General features: G+C 49.2%; 1 protein-coding gene across 4 annotated transcripts in view; it reads left to right on the top strand.

The window, feature by feature from the left end:
* Ltbp4 (latent transforming growth factor beta binding protein 4) overlaps nt 1-17,391 on the top strand; it is a 32,054-nt gene extending 14,663 nt beyond the window's left edge. For 3 of the 4 annotated variants that reach the window (XM_039104072.2, XM_063283287.1, XM_006228570.5), the window contains 14 exons: nt 169-294; nt 687-809; nt 952-1,083; nt 3,095-3,226; nt 3,316-3,441; nt 8,067-8,213; nt 11,865-12,131; nt 12,407-12,478; nt 13,294-13,422; nt 13,603-13,749; nt 14,592-14,744; nt 15,573-15,953; nt 16,339-16,491; nt 16,976-17,386. In XM_039104072.2, the coding sequence (XP_038960000.1) occupies nt 169-294; nt 687-809; nt 952-1,083; nt 3,095-3,226; nt 3,316-3,441; nt 8,067-8,213; nt 11,865-12,131; nt 12,407-12,478; nt 13,294-13,422; nt 13,603-13,749; nt 14,592-14,744; nt 15,573-15,953; nt 16,339-16,491; nt 16,976-17,130 (2,243 nt within the window). In that variant the 3' untranslated portion in view covers nt 17,131-17,386. Of the gene's footprint in view, nt 1-168; nt 295-686; nt 810-951; nt 1,084-3,094; nt 3,227-3,315; nt 3,442-8,066; nt 8,214-11,864; nt 12,132-12,406; nt 12,479-13,293; nt 13,423-13,602; nt 13,750-14,591; nt 14,745-15,572; nt 15,954-16,338; nt 16,492-16,975 lie in introns of all 4 variants that reach the window. The other variant, NM_001170336.1, reaches the window with a different exon arrangement.
* The last annotated feature ends 4,098 nt before the right edge of the window (nt 17,392-21,489 follow it).

The raw sequence follows: 21,489 nt of genomic DNA, 5'->3' as shown, positions 1-21,489 counted from the left end.
GTGCCTGAATTCTTGAGCAAAGCCCATTAGAGATGTAAAATGAACTAAAAAAGGAATTTTCAGAGAGACTTAGTCTTCAAGGTTGCAACTTGGGTATCAGGGTTACAACATTGTAGGCAGGGTTTACTTCAGGGGCCCACAGCACAATCCTGACTCTTGTGTCCTTAGATATAAATGAGTGTCTGGAAGGCGACTTCTGCTTCCCCCATGGAGAGTGCCTCAACACCGACGGCTCCTTTACCTGTACCTGTGCCCCTGGCTATCGGCCTGGACCTCGTGGAGCATCTTGTCTGGGTCAGTCCCCAGGCCATATCCGAGTATGGAAAAAGTGGGGTTACAGCAGGAAAAGGAGGAGCAAGGGGAAGAGGGCAGAAAGGGGACTCTGGATTTTTTTGAGGGTTTAAGGGAAATCTACCTGGACCACTGGGGGTGAAGCTTTTGGGAGGCCTGGAGGCGGCAGGATGTGTCAGGAAACATTGGACGCTGACAGCTGGAATAGTGACTGGAAAGGACCTCCGACTGGAGGTGGGGCTTGCAAGAAAAAGTGGGTCCTGAACAGATTGGGTGGGGTCTTCCTTTGAGGCTTTGGAACTTGAAGGGTTGGGATGGGGGAAGTGAAGGGGTGTGGCCTGAGGTATTAGACAGAGGAGGAGGTGGGTCTGGGTTTTGGATGCCCTGTCCTGCAGACGTGGACGAGTGCAGTGAGGAGGATCTTTGCCAGAGCGGCATCTGTACCAACACTGACGGCTCCTTCGAATGCATCTGTCCTCCTGGACACCGTGCTGGCCCTGACCTTGCCTCCTGCCTTGGTAAGAGGCCTCCTCCCTCACCCCCTTCCTGTTTCCTCCCCCACCCTTTCCTTATTTACCCTCTCCTCCACTTCCTCCTGACCCTCCTGCTCCCTCTTTTCCCACCTGTTTCCTTCATATGACCTCCTTGCCTGGTTCTCAGACATTGACGAGTGTCGTGAACGGGGACCTGCCCTGTGCGGGTCTCAGCGCTGTGAAAATTCTCCTGGCTCCTACCGCTGTGTGCGGGACTGCGATCCAGGTTACCACCCTGGCCCCGAGGGCACCTGTGATGGTAAGTTGGATCTCCTAAAACCTGTGACAGGTTATGGAAGCCCGCTCCCCTGGGAATGAGGAGAGAGATGCTCTGTCTCAAAACCCTGGACGGAGAGGTTCTATGGCTCACGCTTCCCTTCCCCTGTTAATGTTCTCTGGGGAAAATTAGCCCCTGCTGTATGCATGTGTTTTCTTACATGGGTGGAGCTTTCCTGTCAGGAATCAGGGCAAGCTAGAGGCCCTCCCCTTACTGAAGCATTTTAATATATTTAGAGGGAAGGGGTGCAGGATGTATCAGCATTTTCTGTAACCCATGAGACAAAACCATCATAGGCTGCATTTCCCTTCCTAGTGGCTAAGCCTCTGACTCATGAAAATCTCACTTCGTAAGAACTTAATGATTAATAACAGGAAGGTCAATGAGCAGCCGCTGGTGCCAGACATTGAGGGCACAGTAGGAAAGGGCCAAACAAAACCCCTGCCTTCACTGAGCTAGTACGGGGCGTGTGAGGGTAAGGTAAATAAATTCAGAGCTCATTCCACAGATAACTGTGAAACCCTTTCTGTATGTAAGATCCTGTGATGTCTTGGCAGGCAGAAATCCCTATTGGTGTGAGGTTCACTGAAGGGTAATCACTGTCTGCACACTGGTGATTTTATACATAAAATGTCAGGTTGATGTTTTGTTGAGACAGTGTCTTGCTAGGTGCACCAGGCTGCCCCACCTTCCTTTTTTTTTTTTTTTTTTTTTTTTTGGAGCTGGGGACCGAACCCAGGGCCTTGCACTTGCTAGGCAAACGTTCTACCACTGAGCTAAATCCCCAACCCCTGCCCCACCTTCCTAGTGCCGATTTCTAGTTGTACACCAGAGCACCTGTCTCTGACTCCCAAGTGCTGCATTCCAAGGATATGCCACCATGCCCAGCTTAAAGTCAAGGTTTAATAAAGAGGATATAAGATTGAGAATGTCCCTCGTTTGGTAGGGTCCTTACCTCAAATGTATGATGCCCTAGGTTAGACACTAGATAAATGCATAAACTGAGTGCTGTCCTGTGATCTTAGCATTTGGGAGGTGGAAGCTAGAAGATCAGAAGTTTAGGGCTGGGGTTGGGGATTTGGCTCAGTGGTAGAGCGCTTGCCTAGGAAGCGCAAGGCCCTGGGTTCGGTCCCCAGCTCTGAAAAAAAAGAAAAAAAAAAGTTTAGGGCCATCCTTGGCTAGATAGCAAGCGTGAGGCCAGCCTAAGCTACATGAGACCCTAAATTAAAAAAAGATGCTCACTTTAAAAGGAGAATAATAGTTTGTAGTGGCATCTGTCTCCACAATCCCAGTAAGTGGGAGGTGGAGGCAAGAAGAAGAATTTAAGGTTATCCTTGGCTACATGGGATTCAAGGCCAGCCTTATCTACATGAGATCCTGTCTTTAAGACAACACAAAATGTAAAATTGAAAAACAAGTTGGGCATGGAGGGTTATGGCTTTAGTCTCAGATCTCCAGAGGCAGAGGCAGGCAGATCTCTTGAGTTTGAAGCTAGCCTGGTCTACAGCATGAGTTCCAGGTCAAATAGGGCTGTATAGTCTCAAAAAAAAAAAAAAAAAAAAAGAGAGAGAGAGATAGAGAAAGAAGTGAAGGAGTAAGGAGGACAGGAATGGATGCAAATATGCTACTCATGAGAAATTCTCAAGAACAACAACAAGAGCAAGAAAAGGAAGAAAAATAAATGAGCAGATGTGACAGGTCAGTGTGGCAGGTCATTGGGACAAGAGGCTAGACTTTGGTGTGTCTGTGAATGAGGAAAAGGGGCTATGCAACACACAGAGTTGTGGAGACATATCTAGCAGAGAGGAGTGTGAGTGAAGACCCTGAGGGGCCCAGGGATTTCTCAATCTTAGTGACCGGAAGTGGCATTAGCAACCCCCCCATCTCAGGCCTTTAACACCCCCCCATCTCAGGCCTTTAACACCCCCCCCATTTCAGGCCTTTAACACTCCCCATCTCAGGCCCTTAACACCCCACCCCCACTCTGTTGCAGACGTGGACGAGTGCCGAGAATATGGCTCTGCGATTTGCGGCGCCCAGCGCTGTGAGAACACCCCTGGCTCCTACCGATGCACGCCAGCCTGCGACCCTGGCTATCAACCTACTCCAGGGGGCGGGTGCCAGGGTGGGTGTTCATAGGGTAGTAGCGGGGAAGGGGGAAGGGGTGAGAGGTTTAGAAATGACCTTACTGAAACGGCCTGCTGGTGCTTGCAGATGTGGATGAGTGCCGGAACCGGTCTTTCTGCGGTGCCCATGCTATGTGCCAGAATCTGCCTGGCTCCTTCCAGTGCGTCTGTGACCAAGGCTACGAGGGGGCACGGGACGGGCGTCACTGCGTGGGTAAGGGATCAGAAGGGGAGTGGGTTGCTCCAGCCCTACCCTTCTCTGCTTTCCTGGAGAAATAGAAGTTCTAGAGTTGAAGAATTAGTCCTTGGAACCTAAGTGTTATGTTTCGGGAACCAAAAGACATAACCAGTTAAAACTGTCCCGTAGAGTCAGACATGGTAGGTCACTCCTATAATGCCAACATTTGGGAGGCAGAAACAAGAAGATCGTTATGAGTTTGAGGCCATCCTGAGCTACATGGTAAGTTCCAGGCTAGCCTAGGTGACAGTATGGCCCCCATCTCCAAACAGAAAGATCAAGTGATCTTACCCAATTAGGTTTTGCTTTTCTGTTTTGGTTTAGGTTAAGATTTAGTCATTTTATTTTATGGGTACCATGTTGGAACTGGAGTTATAGACTGATGTGAGCCACCATGGGGTGGTGGGAATTGAACCCTGGGTCATCTACAAGAGCAGGAAGGGCTCTGAACCACTGAGCCATCTCTCCAGACCCTCTGTTAGTTTAGCTAACTTGTTTTGTTTTAAAGACAGGGTTTCTCTGTGTAGCCCTGGCTGTCCTAGAACTCACTCTGTAGACCAGGCTGGCTTCAGACTCAGGGATCTGCCTGTCTCTGTGTCCCAAGGTGTGCACCACCATTGCACCATTGTCCGACTTAAGTTGTGGGGGGTGAGTTAAATTTTTTTCTCTCAAGGAAATTACATCCCAAATCCTTTTAGTTTGTTTTTTGACCATCTTCTTCAGGGGGATGGGTCTTGTGCCTTGAATTCACTGTGTAGACATGAATGGCCTCCAATTTTGAATCCTCCTGCCTCCACTTCTGAAGTGCTGAGATAACAGGTGTGTGTCATCACACCCAGCTCCAGTCCAAATTTTACATTTTATTTTTGAAACAGGGACCCTAGATTGCCAAGGTTGACCTTGAACTCCCTATACAGCTGAGACAGGCCTTGGATGTCTCAAACTTCTGCCTTGACCTCCCTAGTCGCTAGGATCGCAGCTCTAGACCACCAGCTCTGACAGGACAGTTCTACACATGGCAAATGGAGAGAATTCATGGGCTGCACCCCTCCAGCCCATGCTGTAGCCATACAAGCACCCCACCATCACTGCTACGGCCGTCACGGTTATAATTTTAGTATACTGAACCCCTTGTTTGCCCACCTACGAATGCATCTAGGGGTTTGCACAGATTTGTGGGGGTTTTGAGTGGTTATTTTGAGAAAAGAATCTCATTCTAGCACTGGTTGGTTCTGACCTCACAGCATAGACTGGCTGGCCTTCAGCTCGCAGTGATCCTCCTGCTTTTGTCTCTTGAGTGTTGGAATTCACTGTCCAGAGCCAGCCTTCATTCTGCACATCGTTAATTAGAGTTCACTATGTCTTCACAACTATTTTAATTAGAGACCTGGAGGACAGAGAACAACCTGTTCGAGTTGGTTCTCTCCTTCCAATATGGGTCCCTGGGGATCAAGCTCAGGTCATTAGGCTTGGCAGTAATATACCTTCCCTGTCATCTCACACAGGCAAACACAGACTTTATTATTTACCTTTTATTGGGGGTGGGGAGGGGAAATAAGGGTTGAGACAGGTTCCTACTATGCAGACCAGACTGGCTGTAACTAACAATTTTCAATGGCTTTACTTGTTTTTGTTGTTTCGTTTGCGCTCTCTCTCTCTCTCTCTCTCTCTCTCTCTCTCTCTCTTGTTCTTGTTTACTTGTTCTCTCATTCTCTTGCTCTCTCTCTCTCTCTCGTTCACTTGTTCTTGCTCACTCTCTCTCTTTCTCTCTCTCTGGCTGGCTCACTCGCTCTCTCATTCTCTCGCTCTCTTTCACGCTCTTTCTGCAATTCCCTCCCTGTCATTCCCTCCCTTTCCCTTCCTGTCCGTCCCTTCCTGTCCCTCTCCCTCCTCCCCTTTTCTTGCACTGGTGAGGATGGAACCTGGGGTCTATGTATGCTAGTTAAGCCTTCTACCACTGAGCCACATCGCCCACAGCCTTTATTCCTGAAAAGAGAACTAAGGAGTCATAGGAAGGGGACTGAGTTAAGAACATGTGTTGTTATTTCAGAGGACCTGTGTGTGACTCCTAACACCCATGTCAGGAGGCTCACAACCACCCCTAACTTACGCTCTGAGGGGTCTGTCACCTCTGGCCTCTGAGGGTACCGGCACTCACATACACAAACCTACACATAGATACATACATCTGCATTTGATTGATGGCACACATCTTTAATTTCAGCACTTGGCAGGCAGAGGCAGGTGAATCTATGAGTTTGAAGCCAGTCTGGTCTACAGAGTGAGTTCCAAGACAACCAGGTCTATACAGAGAAACCCTGAATATACATATATTTCTCAAATGTTTGTGTAGTGTATGTGTACCTGATGGCCTTGGAGGAAGGGCTATCAGATCCCTCAGAAGTAGATTTATGGACTGTTGTGAGCTGCCAACTGGGTTCAGGGAATGAACCTGGGTCTTCAGAAGAACAAGTGCTCTTAACCACAGAGTCCTTTCTCCTACCCCTAAATGTGTTTATGTGTGTGTTCTTATCATGTACCTGTCTGACCAGAAACTTGCTGTATAGATCAGGCTAACTTCACAGAGATCTTCCTGTTTCAGCATCCTGAGTGCTGGGATTAAACACTTGTGCCACTATGCCCAGCAAAATACTTATTTGTTTTAGTTTTCAAGACAGGGCTTCTCTGTGTAGCCCTGGCTGTCCTGGAACTCACTCTGTAGACCAGGCTGGCCTCTAACTCAGTGATCGGCCTACCTCTGCCTACTGAGTGCTGGGATTAAAGGTGTACACCACTGCTGTCCAGCTAAAATATGTAAATTTTTAAATGTACTTGCTGCTCACGCAGAGAATCAGGTTCAGTTCCCAGCACCCACAAAGTGACTCACAACTGTTTGTAATTTCTGTTCCAAAATCTATGGTGCCCTCTTCTGACCTCTGAGGGCACCAGGCATTCATGTGGTGCACATACATACATGGAGGCAGACACACACACACACACGCACACACACACACACACACACACACACACACACACACACAGAGTAAAATGCAAAAACAAAGCAGCTAAGAGGATCAGGAGGAGTTAAAATGGCAGAGCCAAGAACTGCAGCAAAGCTTTCTTCCTCTGCTGGGTTTGTATTTAGGCCGTGACAGGTGGCCCAACTCTGGGCTCACAGCCTCAGACTGGCAGCTGTACAGCTAAGGAGGAGACCCAGGAAGTCTCAAGACTGGCTTTGATTGGCGCGATGAGGTCATTGCCTGTCTCTGACCCGCAGAATCGCAGTAACCTGATTCGTTCTGCCCCAGTGGAGACTTGGCTGTACCCATGATGCATGGGGCAGACTTGGAAGCTCAGGGAATTCCCAAGGGAAAGTTAGGGTTTCTAACTAGAAGAGAGGTAGACAACAGGGTCTGGGCTGTTGAGAAATAAAGATGTTAGGGGATGGAGAGTCGGTTCAGCAGTTAAGAATACTTGCTGTCCTTCAGAGGAACTGAGTTTAATTCTCAGTATTCACATGGTGGCTCATAGTCATCTATAATCTAGTTCCAGGGGTTCAGCACTTTCTCCTGGTCTCCGTTGGAACCATGTACATGGCACACATACAAACATAGGCAAAAACATCTTTTAAAATTTTACATTTCAGGTTGGGGATTTGGCTCAGTGGTAGAGCGCTTGTCTAGCGAGCGCAAGGCCCTGGGTTTGGTCCCCAGCCCCGGAAAAAAAGAAAAAAAAATTTTACATTTCGAGCCAGGTAAAATGGTGCATGTTTCTAATGCAAGCCCCTACCTAGTACACTGAAGCAGGGGAATTGCTACAAGTCTGAGGGTAGCCTGGACTATACAGAATGTTCTGAGTCATCCTAGATTAAAGATTAAAACTGTGTTTCTCTTTCTTTTCCTTTTTTTTTGTAAGAATTATTTTAATTTGTTTTTAAGATTTATTTATTATATATAAGTACACTGTCACTGTCCTCAGACACACCAGAAGAGGGCACCAGATCTCATTACAGATGGTTGTAAGCCACCATGTGGTTGCTGGGATTTGAACTCGGGACCTCTGGAAGAGCAGTCAGTGTTCTTAACCATTGAGCCATCTCTCCAGCCCCCTTTTAATGAAACAATGACCACGGAAAGCTGGCAGTGGTGGTGCACACCTATAATCCTGACACTCAGAAGGCAGAAGCAGGAGGATAGGCACAAGTTCAAGGCCAGCCTGGTCTACATGGTGAGCCAGGGCTACTCAGTGAGATCCTACTTGCAAAGACATATACCTATAGAGATATATACAAATAGATATCCATTATATAAAAGGTTTATTTTTATTTTATTATGTTATTATATGTGTCTAGTGTTTATCTGTACCACACCCATGCAGTACCTGTAGGTACCAGAAGAGAACATCAGATCTCCAGGAACTGAGTTACAGTTGTCAGCCAGTGGGTGCTGAGAATTAATCCCAGGTCCTCTGCAGGAGCAGCCAGTGTACTTAACCGCTGAGCCAGCTCTCCAGCCCCATCTGTTTCATTTGAAATCTTGGATTTTTCCAACCACAGAAGTTTTTTAACATGGACACCCTCTTACTGTGTTTCCTGCTCACAGATGTGAATGAGTGTGAGACACTACAGGGTGTCTGTGGCTCCGCACTGTGTGAAAATGTTGAGGGCTCCTTCCTGTGTGTCTGCCCCACCAGCCCTGAGGAGTTCGATCCCATGACTGGACGTTGTGTTCCCCCTCGGACTCCTGCAGGTAAGATTCATATGTCTATGTCTACTTAACAAAGGCCTGCTGAGCCTGTAGGAGAATTATGTGGCTCAATCGTGTGTGTGTGTGTGTGTGTGTGTATGCATGTATGGTATGTGTGTGTGCATGTGTGTATATGCCTGTGTGTCTGCATGTGTGTATATATGTATGTGTGTATGGTGTGTGTGCATGTGTATGTATGTGTGTGAGTGTGTGTATGCGTGTGTGAGTGTGTATATGCATGCGTGTGTATGTATGTGTGTATGCATGTATGTGTGTATGTATGTGTGTGTATGCATGTGTGTGTGTGCACGCGCACATGTGTGCATGTGTGCACCTGTTGATATGGTCCATCAGTTTAATGCTATTTATTTTTTAAATTTTTTCGTATGTTCCTTGAGGTTTTAAATTATTTCAGCTGTTTATTTATTTTTTTAATTTTTTTTTTTTTGGAGCTGAGGACCGAACCCAGGGCCTTGTCAAGTGCTCTACCACTGAGCTAAATCCCCAACTCCTATTTCAGCTTTTTAAAGGGTTGGTTCTATTAGGTCTATTTTATTTTTGTGTGTGGTGATTTTGCTAGTTATGAATCATGACATAAATATCTGATATACAGTGTATCTGACATGAGACCCACCCCCACCAAAAAAAGAAGTCACAGCCTACAGGTTGAGAACCACTGCTGGTTATTTCGCCAGCTGTTTTTTGTTTTTGTTTTTGTTTTGTTTTTTCTTTTTTTCCAAATAGGCAGCCCAGGCTGGCCACAAACTCCATGTAGCTGAGATGACTTTGAGCATCTGATCCTCCTGCCTTTACTATCTAAGTGCTAGGATCGTAGGCATGCGCTACGGTTCCTGGCTTATGTGTGCTAAGAATCAATCCCTGGGCTTCGTGCATGCCGGGCAACACCCTACCAACCAAACCACAGCCCCAACCCTAAATGCTATTGCTTTAAACAAACACCCTCAGAACACACATGATGGATGACACGGACAACAGGCAAGTGCTCTACACTGACTGCAGGCTCCAGCCTGTGGCATGTCATGAGATTTATTCAAGAGCACTAAGGCCTGCTAGATTCCTTCACCTGGCACACAGAGGCCAGGGAACATGTGCAGCCCTTGCTGCACACTGGGAACACAGTAAGCAGAGAGGCTTAGCCCTGACCTGACGGTCCCCAAATCCAACGGAGAGCTAAGCCAGGTACCATAAAGCCTGTGGCTGCTCAGAAGCCGAGGTGAGGCTGAAAGTTAAAGGCCACAAAGGGAGTTCAGTGACCATCTGGGCCATTTATTAAGGCCTTCCTTGTCTCAAGTCAAGAGAAAAAGATAGCCAGGTGTGTATAGTTAGGTGGTGGAGTGATTGTCTAGACACCACTAGTAAAAGACTCAGCTGTGGAAGAATTACCTAGAATGCCCCAGTGAGGGGCTGGGGGCGTGGCTCAGTGGTAGAGCCCCTGCCTAGAATCCCCCAGTGAGGGGCTGGGGGCGTGGCTCAGTGGTAGAGCCCCTGCCTAGAATCCCCCAGTGAGGGGCTGGGGGCGTGGCTCAGTATCAGAGCCTTTGCCTAGAATCCCCCAGTAAGGAGCTGGGGGCGTGGCTCAGTGGTAGAGCCTCTGCCTAGAATCCCCCAGTGAGGGGCTGGGGGCGTGGCTCAGTATCAGAGCCCCTGCCTAGAATCCCCCAGTGAGGGGCTGGGGGCGTGGCTCAGCAATAAAGATCTTCTGGTATACACAAGGCCCTGTAATCAATCCACGGTAGCTTAAAGGAAAAAAATCTAATGAATAGACAGAGACATCCCTAGTTATCCAGAGAAATCTGGACTAGCTGGGAGGACTCGAGACCAAAGGGAGCTGTAGGGGCAAAGGAGATGCCCAGGCCGGCATGAGAAGAGGCTTTGGGGGCTTCCGAAGGGGTCCATGTCTGAACTAAGTAGGGTGAACAGAAACAAGTAACTAAGTGTGTGAGGAGGGCATGGTGTAGTTGTGACCAGCAAGCTACGTGAGGGAGCAAGGGTTTACTCTGGCTCATGATTTGATGGAGTAGTCCACCTATGGGGAATACATGGTAGCAGGAGTGTGAGGCTTATAGCTCAATGACCCTGGACCAGAAAGCAAGGATGGCGGAACTCAGGGTTCAGTTTTTTCCTTCTCCCCTTTTTATTCAGTCCAGAGTTCTATCCCATGGGAGGCTGCCATGGGTCTTCTAGAAACCTTTCCTGGAAAAGCCCTCACAGACATACCTAGAAGGTGTGCTTCACTAATGCTCTGGGTAGTTGCTTTAGAAGTTGGACTTTTCCTCAGGGCTTGTAGCACCATGGACCAGTTTTCCATCAAGAAAGAGTTTGACATCTCCCTAGGGATGCTGTGTGAAAGTGCTGAGTGGACGAGTCGAAGCAGGAGAGGACAAAGCTGGACCCAACCAGGGGCCTTGAGTGGGGAGGGGACAGCGTAACCTCGGGCTTTTACGCCTGTGCCTCTATTCCTAAAATAATGACTCTGAGACTTAATTACTTATGAATAAATGCCATAAGCTTTGGCTCACTCCTGCTAGCTTGTAACGCAATTATCCTGTTTAAACTAGTCTACATCTGTCATAAAGCTAGTTACCTCTCCTCGGTTTCCTCTGCGAATCTTCCCGCCTCTGTCTCCCAGCGTTCCAATCTCTCTGTAAGGAACGCCCACCTTCTACTACCTGCCTTTTGCTGATAGGCCATTAGCTTTTTATTGACAGGTGGTGCTTCCACACAGTGCACAAGAGAGTCTCACTACAGAACAGTGAGTGGGAAAAACGTCTAAGAGCCACGTGGGCAAGCTGCGAGGCTGCCTGGCCGGGAATGGTTTGATCTAGTCTGGAACATGCTGGGCGTGAAGACCCAGAGGGTCACACGGAAAGCACAGGAAATCACCTGGGTTCCTACTTGTCCCATAGCTGAGGGGACACCTGGAAAGGGGGAGACTGTGAAGCAAAGGTCACCAAAGTGATAGGAGAGGTTGAGTGGCCAAAACGAAGCCGGGCATGGTGACTCACACCTGTAACCCCAGCACTTAGAGGGTGAGGCAGGAGGATCTCTGAGTTTCTGGCCGTACGATAATACTAATTTTAAAAACGTCAGTATTGAAGTTTGAAGCCTGGTGGTAATGCACGCCTTTAATCCTAGCACTCGGGAGGCAGAGGCAGGCTGATCCGAGTTCAAGGCTAGCCTGGCCTACAGAGTGAGTTGCAGTATAACCAGGGCTACACACTACACAAGGAAACCCTCTCTCAAAAAAAAAAAAAAAAAAGAAAAAAAAAAAAAGAAAGAAAGAAAAGAACCAATAAAACAAAAACAAACCCTATCTACATAATATACATAAAAATGATATGTGGTGATATGTGGTTGTTTAGGTTATAAAATCCTTGCCTAGCATTCATGTGGCTCTAGGTTTGGTTTGTAATGGTGCACACTTAAATAGTAGCTTGCTTAGTGGAGGCAGGAGAATCAGGAGTTCGAAGTCATCCTGAGCTACACGAGACTTTCTCTGTCCCCTGTCTCCAAAAGTGTGTGGTCATGTTCAGCTACTGATGGCTGGTACCCTCTGAGCCTGTTTTCCCCATCACTGACTTGAAAGAATGGGAGAGTGGATGAATACCCTGCTAAAGTCTTTTGTTTCTTCAGGCACGTTCCCAGGCTCGCAGCCCCAAGCACCTGCCAGCCCCAGTCTTCCAGCCAGGCCTCCCGCCCCTCCCCCACCTCGAAGACCCAGTCCTCCCAGGCAGGGTCCCGTGAGCAGTGGGCGTCGTGAGTGCTACTTTGACACGGCAGCTCCAGATGCGTGTGACAATATCTTGGCTCGTAACGTGACGTGGCAGGAGTGCTGCTGTACTGTGGGAGAAGGCTGGGGCAGCGGGTGCCGCATCCAGCAGTGCCCGGGCACGGAGACAGGTGGGCGTGGCCTGTGGGGAGACAAGGGCTCAAGCTCTTAGTGCAGATGGAGGGTATGGAGGCTGGAAAGGGGATATGTTTAGACCTAGGAATGGATTACTGATGCTGCCAGGACAAGAGTGAACCATCAGCCACCAGGTGGGCACCAGTGGGCGTGAAGCTTAGAAGTGGGTGCTAAGGGCCTGGGCTTTAGTGCCTGGTAGGGGGTATAACCAGTGGGCTCAGGCCGGGACTGAGGCTTGGGTTTCTGGGTTCATCTTTCCTTCTATGTACAGCTGAATACCAGTCATTGTGTCCTCACGGCCGGGGCTACCTAGTGCCCAGTGGAGACCTGAGTGCCCGGAGAGGTAAGGCTTCAACTCCCACCCATCCTCAGCCCCTAGGCCCAGCTCTGTCTCACCCTGCTTCTATTTCTTCCTGCTGTTTGCTTGCTTTCTCATCTGTTTATTTTTGGGAGTGTATCTCACTAGTAGTCCAGACCAGCCTCAAACTTGTGAACCCACTCGATGTCTTGCTATCTTTCCTTCTCTCCCTTCTTTTTTTTTTTTTTTTTTTTTTTTTTTTTTTTTTTTTTTTTTTTTTTTTTGGAGCTGGGGACCGAACCCAGGACCTTGCGCTTGCTAGGCAAGCGCTCTACCACTGAGCTAAATCCCCAACCCCGTGTTTTGTTTTTTTAAGACAAGGTTTCTTTGTGTAGCCCTGGCTGTCTTGGAACTCACTCGGTAGACCAGGCTGGCCTTAAACTCAGAGATCCACCTGCCCAGGGCTCCCTAGTGCGGAGATCCATGGTGTGTGCCACTACTGCCTATTATTCCTTTCTTTTCTCTCATTATTAATTTGTGTTTTTGGCTACAGAGTCAAGTAGCCCAGGCTTGCCAAGAAGTTGCTAGGCAGCAAGGCTAACCTTGAACTCCTGTTGTTGCTATTTCCACCTCTTGACTGCTGGGATTTCATGCATGATCCAACATACCCAGTTCCCTTTTCTGTCTTTCACTTATAAGGTCTCCTCCTCAACCTGCTCTTTGGTTCCAGTTTTCCTTGCCTCAACTTCCGGGTACCATTGCAGTACCTTCTCCTGTCGTGACCGGCTATCCCACACTGCCCTCATGTTCTTCAGATCAAACCCAGCCCTGCCCTCACCTCTCTCCACCTTGTCCTGCAGATGTGGATGAATGCCAACTCTTCCAGGACCAGGTGTGCAAGAGCGGAGTGTGTGTGAACACTGCCCCAGGCTACTCTTGCTATTGCAACAACGGCTTCTACTATCATGCGCACAGGCTGGAATGCGTTGGTATGAGCCCTGCCTTTCCCACTCCCAACTCTGGCCAGGCCAGCCCCCCAAATAGGAATGCGGCCAACCCAGCAGGAAGTCCTTCTGAAGTCTAGACTTTATCCATCACTCTGTGAGCTGGAGAAATGTGAAAGGCAGTTCATCCTGGTAAACGCCTCCCCCACCTCCATGCTTTCCTAGATAATGACGAATGTGCCGACGAGGAGCCCGCTTGTGAAGGTGGCCGCTGCGTGAACACGGTGGGCTCTTACCACTGTACCTGCGAGCCCCCACTGGTGCTGGACGGCTCCAGGCGACGCTGCGTCTCCAATGAGAGCCAGAGCCTTGGTAACTCCTCCCATGGTCCCGCCCAGCCCCACCCCCCTTCCCAGCCAATAGATCCCTAAATTTAGCTTCTTCCTTCACGTGCCTTAGGTCTTGCAGTCTCCAAGGTTCCTAGATCCTGGACCGGGCTCAGAATCTGACTTTTTGCTTGTTTGGGGTCTTTTTGTTTGTTTGGGTTTTTCTGTTTGTTTGTTTGGTTGGTTTTTTGTTTGTTTTTTGAGACCGCAAACTCATACTTCTGCCTCCAGGGCTCTGGGATTAAATCTCTGAGCCACAATGTCTGACCCAAATTGTTTTATTCTTCGTCCCCCCCCCCCATTTCGTAGTACAGTCTGGCCTGAAAATCACAGAAATTCTGTCTCAGCTTTCTAATTGCTGGGATTACAGGTATAAGATTACAGGGGTTACTGCCCTTTTGAGGTAACCTGGCCTGGAGGCTAAATGAGAAAGTTTTAGTGTCCATATTTCATTTTCTTGCCCTGTATACCCACCCACATACATTCTCATGCCCTAGGTTCTTCTCCTTTTTTACATGCAGATTCTCACTATGTAGCCCAGGCTAGCCTAAACTCACTGGAACTCTTGCCTCAGCTTCTCAATTACTGGGATTTCCAGCCTGCTCTACCACTCCCACTCTTTGGTTTGGTTTGTTTTCTTTCTTCCAAGAGATGGATGAAGGAGGACAAGCCTGATACCCTTCCCACCCACCCCCCAACAAAACCCCTAAACTAATACCCAGGGAAGAGAAATAACTGCCCCATTTTACAGAACCCTCTGGAGACCGACCAGAGTTGGACCTGTGTGTGAGGCCCATGTGCCCTGATGCATCCTGTCATTGCCTATAGATGACAATCTGGGAGTGTGCTGGCAGGAAGTCGGGCCTGATCTCGTCTGCAGTCGCCCACGACTAGACCGGCAGGCCACCTACACAGAGTGCTGCTGTCTCTATGGTGAAGCCTGGGGTATGGACTGTGCTCTCTGTCCTGCCCAGGACTCAGGTACTGTACAGCCCTATACTGTCCCCAAAGGACCTCTTGCTGTCCTTACATGTATTGCAACCCATCCCAAAACCTTGGCCACAATTCTACGGACTTCTAAGTGCCAGCAACTAAATCTCAAGGCCTGAATCACCAGCTCCCATAGGTGCAGCCCCATCAGCTCTGAGGTCTTGAATCTTAATTCAATTCCTCGATTCTAGACCCACAAGACACAACCTGTGAGATTCCCCCCACTCCAAACTCTGGGCCCCTAGATCCCAACAACAGTTGCCCACATGCACTAGTCTGTCCTGTAGACTCTGGTAAAGCACTAACAGCTGCTAACACTCATTGATTTGGGCACCCTAAACACCAGTACAAAGACCAGCACAGCCTCAAGGATCTCTGGTCGCTCCTTTTAGCTCTGTATGAACAAGAGCCCAAAACCCCAGTCTTGATTCCCCCAGATCCCAGAGAGTCAAACTCCTCCCAGGCACCTTTGACCCCTTAAGTCCCAGTGTTTAACCAGCCCATTGATTCTCTAGCCACAAAACATCGTTGTCTCATTTCTTCAGCTTCCTAGCCCTATCTCCCATGGTTCTCCCAAATTCCATTACCTTAGGCTGATTCTTAGCTGGAGTCTGAAGATGCTCAATCCTATCGCAATCCCAGAATCAGCCTTGACTGTCAGTTGTGCTTGTAAATGCCCAGATCCTTGCTTTCTAGCTCTGCCCCCTCTTCACCACCCCCCCCGGCAAGCCTCTTAGCACATCAGTCTCTTCTGTTGCCTGGGGACTGGTCTATGAATCGTGGGTCCTGATCGTGGTATGCCTTGGCTCCTGTTTGCAGATGATTTTGAGGCTCTTTGCAATGTGCTGCGCCCACCTGCTTATGGCCCGCCACGCCCGGGTGGCTTTGGACTTCCTTATGAATATGGCCCAGATATAGGCCCACCTTATCAGAGTCTCCCCTATGGGCCAGATCTGTATCCACCACCTGTGCTACCCTATGACCCCTACCCACCCCCACCTGGACCTTTTGCTCGCCGGGAGGCCCCTTATGGTGCCCCGCCCTTCGAAATGCCGGACTTTGAGGATGATGGTGACCCCTATGGCGAGACTGAGGCTCCTGACCCACCAAGCCGAGGCACTGGTTGGCCATATCGGTCCAGAGACACCCGTGGCTCCTTCCCAGAGCCTGAGGAATCCTCTGAGCGTGGAAGCTATACAGGTGAGCAGTTCGGCCGGAGACCAAAGCGGACAGACCAAAACAAAAGCAAAAACAAAACAAAACAAAAACACAAGAAGAGAGATGCTGAGAGAAAAGGTAGAAGGTAATACAAGAGCATCTGGAAAGCAGGGGTGTTGGTGACTCATGCCAGCACTTGAGAGGCAAAGGCAGGGTCTTACTCCAAGTTCGATGCCAGCCCAGGATGTATAGCAAACGTAGGGGAACTGAACAAGGTAAACTATTTTTACCACAGCGCCCCCTGCAGTCTGGGGGTGGGAAAGGCAGAATAGGATGAGACTCACCCAGCCTGGCAAAGGCAGAATGAGACAAAGCGACCTAAGGCAGAGGTTTCCAGTCGCCAGGTACCTACCCGTGTTCTCTGCAGGAGCCTTGTCTGAGCCCTATGAGGGCCTAGAGGCCGAGGAGTGTGGTATCCTGGATGGCTGCGCCCACGGCCGCTGTGTACGTGTTCCAGAAGGCTTCACCTGTGATTGTTTCGACGGCTACCGCCTGGACATCACCCGCATGTCCTGCGTCGGTGAGGAAGGGAAGGAAAGAGAAGGGTAAAACAAAAGCGAATTTGGTCAGATGGTGATCAGGAACCTCCAAGAAAGGACCTCATTACAGACAGGGGCCAGACCATCGGCGAGGGAGTAAATTAACTCTTGCTCAGGGGTGGTGCTTGACAGAACAAAATGGGGTCAGAGTGCCTGAGAAGTCGGGTTCCTATGAGTGGCGGAGGTGGGTTTGGGAATATGAAAGGAATCCTGCAGATGTTATTTGTGTTTAGGGCTTGATGCATGCTAGGCGAGTGGTCTACCACTGAGCCCGTGCATCTTGGCTTGCAAGAAAGAGGGAGACACTATACCACCCGCTTAGGCTCACACAGCCAGGAGGTAGCAAGTGATAAGCTGCATACCACAGGAGAGACTCTGCATCCATGATCCCCTACCTCAAAAGACTGAGAGGAGATGGCCTCATTCCTGGACATGACTAACAGTCTTTCTATCCACTCCCCCCAGACATCAACGAGTGTGACGAGGCTGAGGCAACCTCCCCACTCTGCGTCAATGCGCGCTGTGTCAACACTGATGGTTCCTTCCGCTGTATTTGCCGTCCGGGATTTGCACCCACGCACCAACCACATCACTGTGCGCCTGCTCGACCTCGGGCCTGAGCAGCTGCGTGCGCCTAGCCTCCCATTATAACTGAGCACTAGGAGCTTCCAGAGTGCACCTAGCCTTCCTCTAGTCTGCATGTGTGTGAGGATGTCAGACAGTCTCGATGTAGGATGGACGGACACAGAGGGGTGCCTTCTATGGCACCAGTTCATCATGCCTAGCCCCTCCCACCAGTGCCCTGGGCCTGTCCTGGGTTCCCTGACACATTTCTTGCCCTTTTATACAATTTTCAATTAAACCACCTATTTTGTACTTTCGGCCTCAGCCTTTTTCTCTTTCTCAAAAGCTGGCTCCACTGTGTGCTGAGTCACTCCTCGGAACGCGCCACTCCTGACTCCAAGACTGACTCTGACTTTCCATCACTCTCATCGAGTCTAGCTTTATCCCTCTTGGCCTCTGGTCTTTGTTTCCTCTCTCGTCCCTGTTTCGTCTTTTTCTCTGGTGATTCTCCTCCTATCTTCCTGCCTTGTATCTCTGCTCCTTTGCTTTCCTCTTGTCCTTTCTGTTGTTCTTTCTAACCTTTAAACCAATCATGCTTCAGAATTGTCGAGGTTTTCTGTTGTTTAGTTTTGTTTCTTTTAAGAGGTTGTTATGTAGCCTAACCTGGACATGAACTTCTGATTCTCCTGTCCTCAGCCTCCCAAGTTCTACGATTACAGGGTGCACCACCATGCCCAGTGTAGGTTTTGTTGATTACCAAACTACCAGTGCCTATGGTTCCTTCGCCTCCATCTGCTGTTCAGGATTTGCACCTGCGCACCTGCCACATCACTATGCGCATGCGCAACTCCGGAGCCTGCGCACCTGGCTTGGCCTCCCACTATACCTGTGCACTGGGAGCTTCCAGAGCTCGCCTGGCTCTGCAGGTGGGGGTGGGGGTCGGGGGGAGGCTGTGTTCTGTTCCCTTCGGAATAACAGACCCGCAAACACCAACTACCGTATGTGAAGAGGGCTGTGAGTACTCACAGGCCCTCAAGACTCCATGTTGTCTACAGTGGGGCCAGCATCACACAACTTTACTAAATGCTATTGAATTATACACTTCAAATGGAGGGCTGTATGAATTATAATTCAATGAAGCTGGAAAACTGAAATTTAAAAAGAATGAGGGAAGGGCCCAATGAGTGTCTGCTGAGAAGACAGCAATGAAAGGCTGGGGATATAAATTAGCAGTGAAGCACATGCCTGGAATCCTCTAGGGAGGGGTTAGGGGCGTGGCCAGTGGTAGAGCACTTGCCTAGAATCCCCCAGTGAGGGGATGGGGGTGTGGCTCAGTGGTAGAGCCCCTGCCTAGAATCCCCCAGTGAGGGGATGGGGGCGTGGCTCAGTGGTAGAGCCCTTGTCTAGAATCCCCCAGTGAGGGGCTGGGGCATGGCTCAATGGTAGAGCCCCTGCCTAGAATCCCCCAGTGAGGGTCTGGGGGTGTGGCTCAGTGGTAGAGCCCCTGCCTAGAATCCCCCAGTGAGAGGCTGGGGCATGGCTCAGCGGTAGAGCCCCTGCCTAGAATCGCCCAGTGAGGGGCTGAGGGAGTGGCTCAGTGGTTGAGTACTTGCTTAGTTGCAGAAGGCCCCTCATTCCTGCCAATAGAGGGTTTAAAAAACTCGAATAAGTAACCTGTCCAAAGTCGGTCGAGAAGTTTTTACACCCTTCCTATCCCTCCACCCCCAGCTCCCCTCAGGGAAGCTAACCCAAAACTAACCTCTTGCATGTAACCCATAACTACGTTCCATAGAGTCTGGATCTGGGTTGAGAACCCAAACAGACTAACCAACCCTGAGGGGTGGCCAATAGGCTGGGTTCTTGAAGGGCTGAGATGTCAATGACGTGGAAATGCACAAGATAAAGTGGAAGATGGTGCTCTCCAGTGTGTGGCAGCAGCGTTGCAAAAGCCTAGGAGAGGAGGGAGGGAGCTGCCGTCCCGATGTAAGATAACTAAATTAATTAATTAATGAAAATAAAGCCCAGCGGCTAGAACGGCAAATAGCTCTTAGATGCCTTCATATGGTATGCCACCAAATTCTATGTTAGACAGCGCTGGCTGACATTTTGATTATAAGAAGAAGAAGGGGGAAAGAGGGGGGAAGAGGGGTGAGGGAAGAGGGAAAGAGATGATTTTTTTTTTATTTTGGATCCCTTTGGGAATCTATGGAAAGCTCTAGATAGTCAAAGTGGAAGGAAAAAAGTGACTTTGTACATTCGTGCGTGCCCAGGAGTAGTTGGCCAACACATAACAGACTCCAGATTCCTTTTATGAGCTTTTTGTTTCATTCTGGTAGTTTCTGTCTTAGTGGTTTTTATTTGGTTTTGTTTGTTTACTTGTTTGTTTTTGAGAGAACATGAAGTTGGGTGGGCAGAGGTGAGAAGGATCTGGGAGGAGTTGGGGGAAGGGAAAATATATTGCTTAAAAAAAAGAAAAATTCCATTGCAGATGAAGACAATTTACGCATGCTCCTGATATCCCTTTCCCGCCCCCCAACCCCTGTCAACCACCTTGCTTTACAGGTGTGGCTGGAATGGGGAAGCCAACAGGGCTGGAAGGTTTTATGATTGGTTTTTAGTAGTACCACACACATCCTCGCATCCCCACTGTGCCTGGAGGCTAAGCCAAGAATCTAGTTTTGTTTTGTTTCGTCCCTAAATCCCCCCACATTACTCCCCAGCCTGGCTCTAGGATTTTTGGCACTGACCAGGATCAATGCGTTCTCTTCTGGAATGTCCAAAGAAATCATCCAGTCACCGAGCTCGCGTGACAAGCGCTCCAGCGCCCCCTGATTGACACCGCGTGCCGGTGCAGTCAATGCCAGAGGCGCCCCCTAGTGGTCAATGCTCATATAGTTACCCTCGAGGAGGAGCAGGGTTCCTGAGGTGTTAACAGACAAGCCTAAATAATGCCTCGTATGTGTATTGAAAGAGGGCTGACGGTACTGTTATCCGTTCATAACCCGAACATTCAGGAGTTTGGAGAGGTTGGGGCAGAAGGATTGTCAGGCGTTTGAGGGTAATCTAGGCTATGTACTGAGTCCCTGCCAACCTGAGCTACATTGTGGGACCCTGTCTACTTCCTTCCCACCCAAAAGCAAGAAAACAGATATAAACCAACATATGAATCCTTGGCACAAAGACACAGTTCTTTAGTCCCAACTTCTCTGGAAGCTGAGGCAGGAGGATCATTTGAGCCTCAACGTTTAAAACTGACTTGGCTTACACAGCTAAATCCTATCTTATAGAACTGAGTTCAAAAGTAGACAGGCTGGGTTCCTGGATGTCCACACTGCTGGCGGAATCATTCAACCCTGGGTATTATTCAAGGAGTTAATGTTTTTTTCTGAGACAGATTTCTCTGTGTAGCGCTGGCTGTCCTAGAACTCTGTAGAACATAATGACCTCGAACTCAGGATCTGCCTGCCTCTACCTCCGAGTGCCGGGATTAAAGGCATGTGCTTCCACCACCCAATTTAAGGAGTTGACGTTTTGATGTTCGTTCTGAAGAGTCTCTGTTGTAGTCACGTAGGCAATATTCTATTTTTCTTGAAAGACTCATTTTGTTTTTACATGTATGGATGTGTCTCTGTGGGTGTCACACGTGTGCCCATGGAAGCCAGAAGAGGGCATCAGAAACCCCAGAGCGGGAGTTATTACAGGCAGTTGTGGGCGGTGGCCCTAACATGGATCCTGGGACTCAAACTCAGGTCATCTGGGAGAGAAGCAAGCTCTTACTGCTGAGCCATCTCTCCAGCCGCTGGGTAATACTCTCAATCGGTGCACAGCTGTTGCCTGGTGGGCTGTGAAAGCGGGTTGTTGGATGAGGACTATGGTTTTATAAATAACTTCAAATTCGTTCCTAGAAACTACATTCTTTTTTCCATGCTGGGCTTGAACCCAGGAGCTTAGGGCAGCAAACACTCTGCCACTGAATCCCAACCCCAGCACAGTATATCCCCCACCCCATCCCCTATCCCTCCTTTTGGAGACAGAGTCTCACTGTGTAATCACAACTAGCCTGGAACTTAGGCTGTGTATCCCAGGATGGCCTTGAACACACAGAGACCCTTCTGCCTATAGGACTGTAGACCTGTGGTGGAATTAAAGGCACGCACCACGACTCCCAGATGACTATCTTCCCAAAGGTGCTGAAAGGACTAGAGACGTAGCTCAGAGACAGAGTGTTTGCCCGGTGTGCGGGGAGCTCTGTGCTTGATACCGGGCATCACACAAACCGGGTGTTGGCACATGCCAAGCATCCCTATGGGACAATTAGAAGCTCCAAATCAACCAAGTGGTGGTGGTGCATGCCTTTAATCCCAGCGCTTGGGAGGCTGAGGCAGAAGGATTGCCATATGTTGGAGACCAGTCTG

Source organism: Rattus norvegicus, chromosome 1 (genome assembly GCF_036323735.1).
Source record: "Rattus norvegicus strain BN/NHsdMcwi chromosome 1, GRCr8, whole genome shotgun sequence".
NCBI classification, from domain to species: Eukaryota; Metazoa; Chordata; class Mammalia; order Rodentia; family Muridae; genus Rattus; species Rattus norvegicus.
Note: the sequence above shows the minus strand (reverse complement) of the source record. Positions and strands in the feature narration are given on the sequence as shown.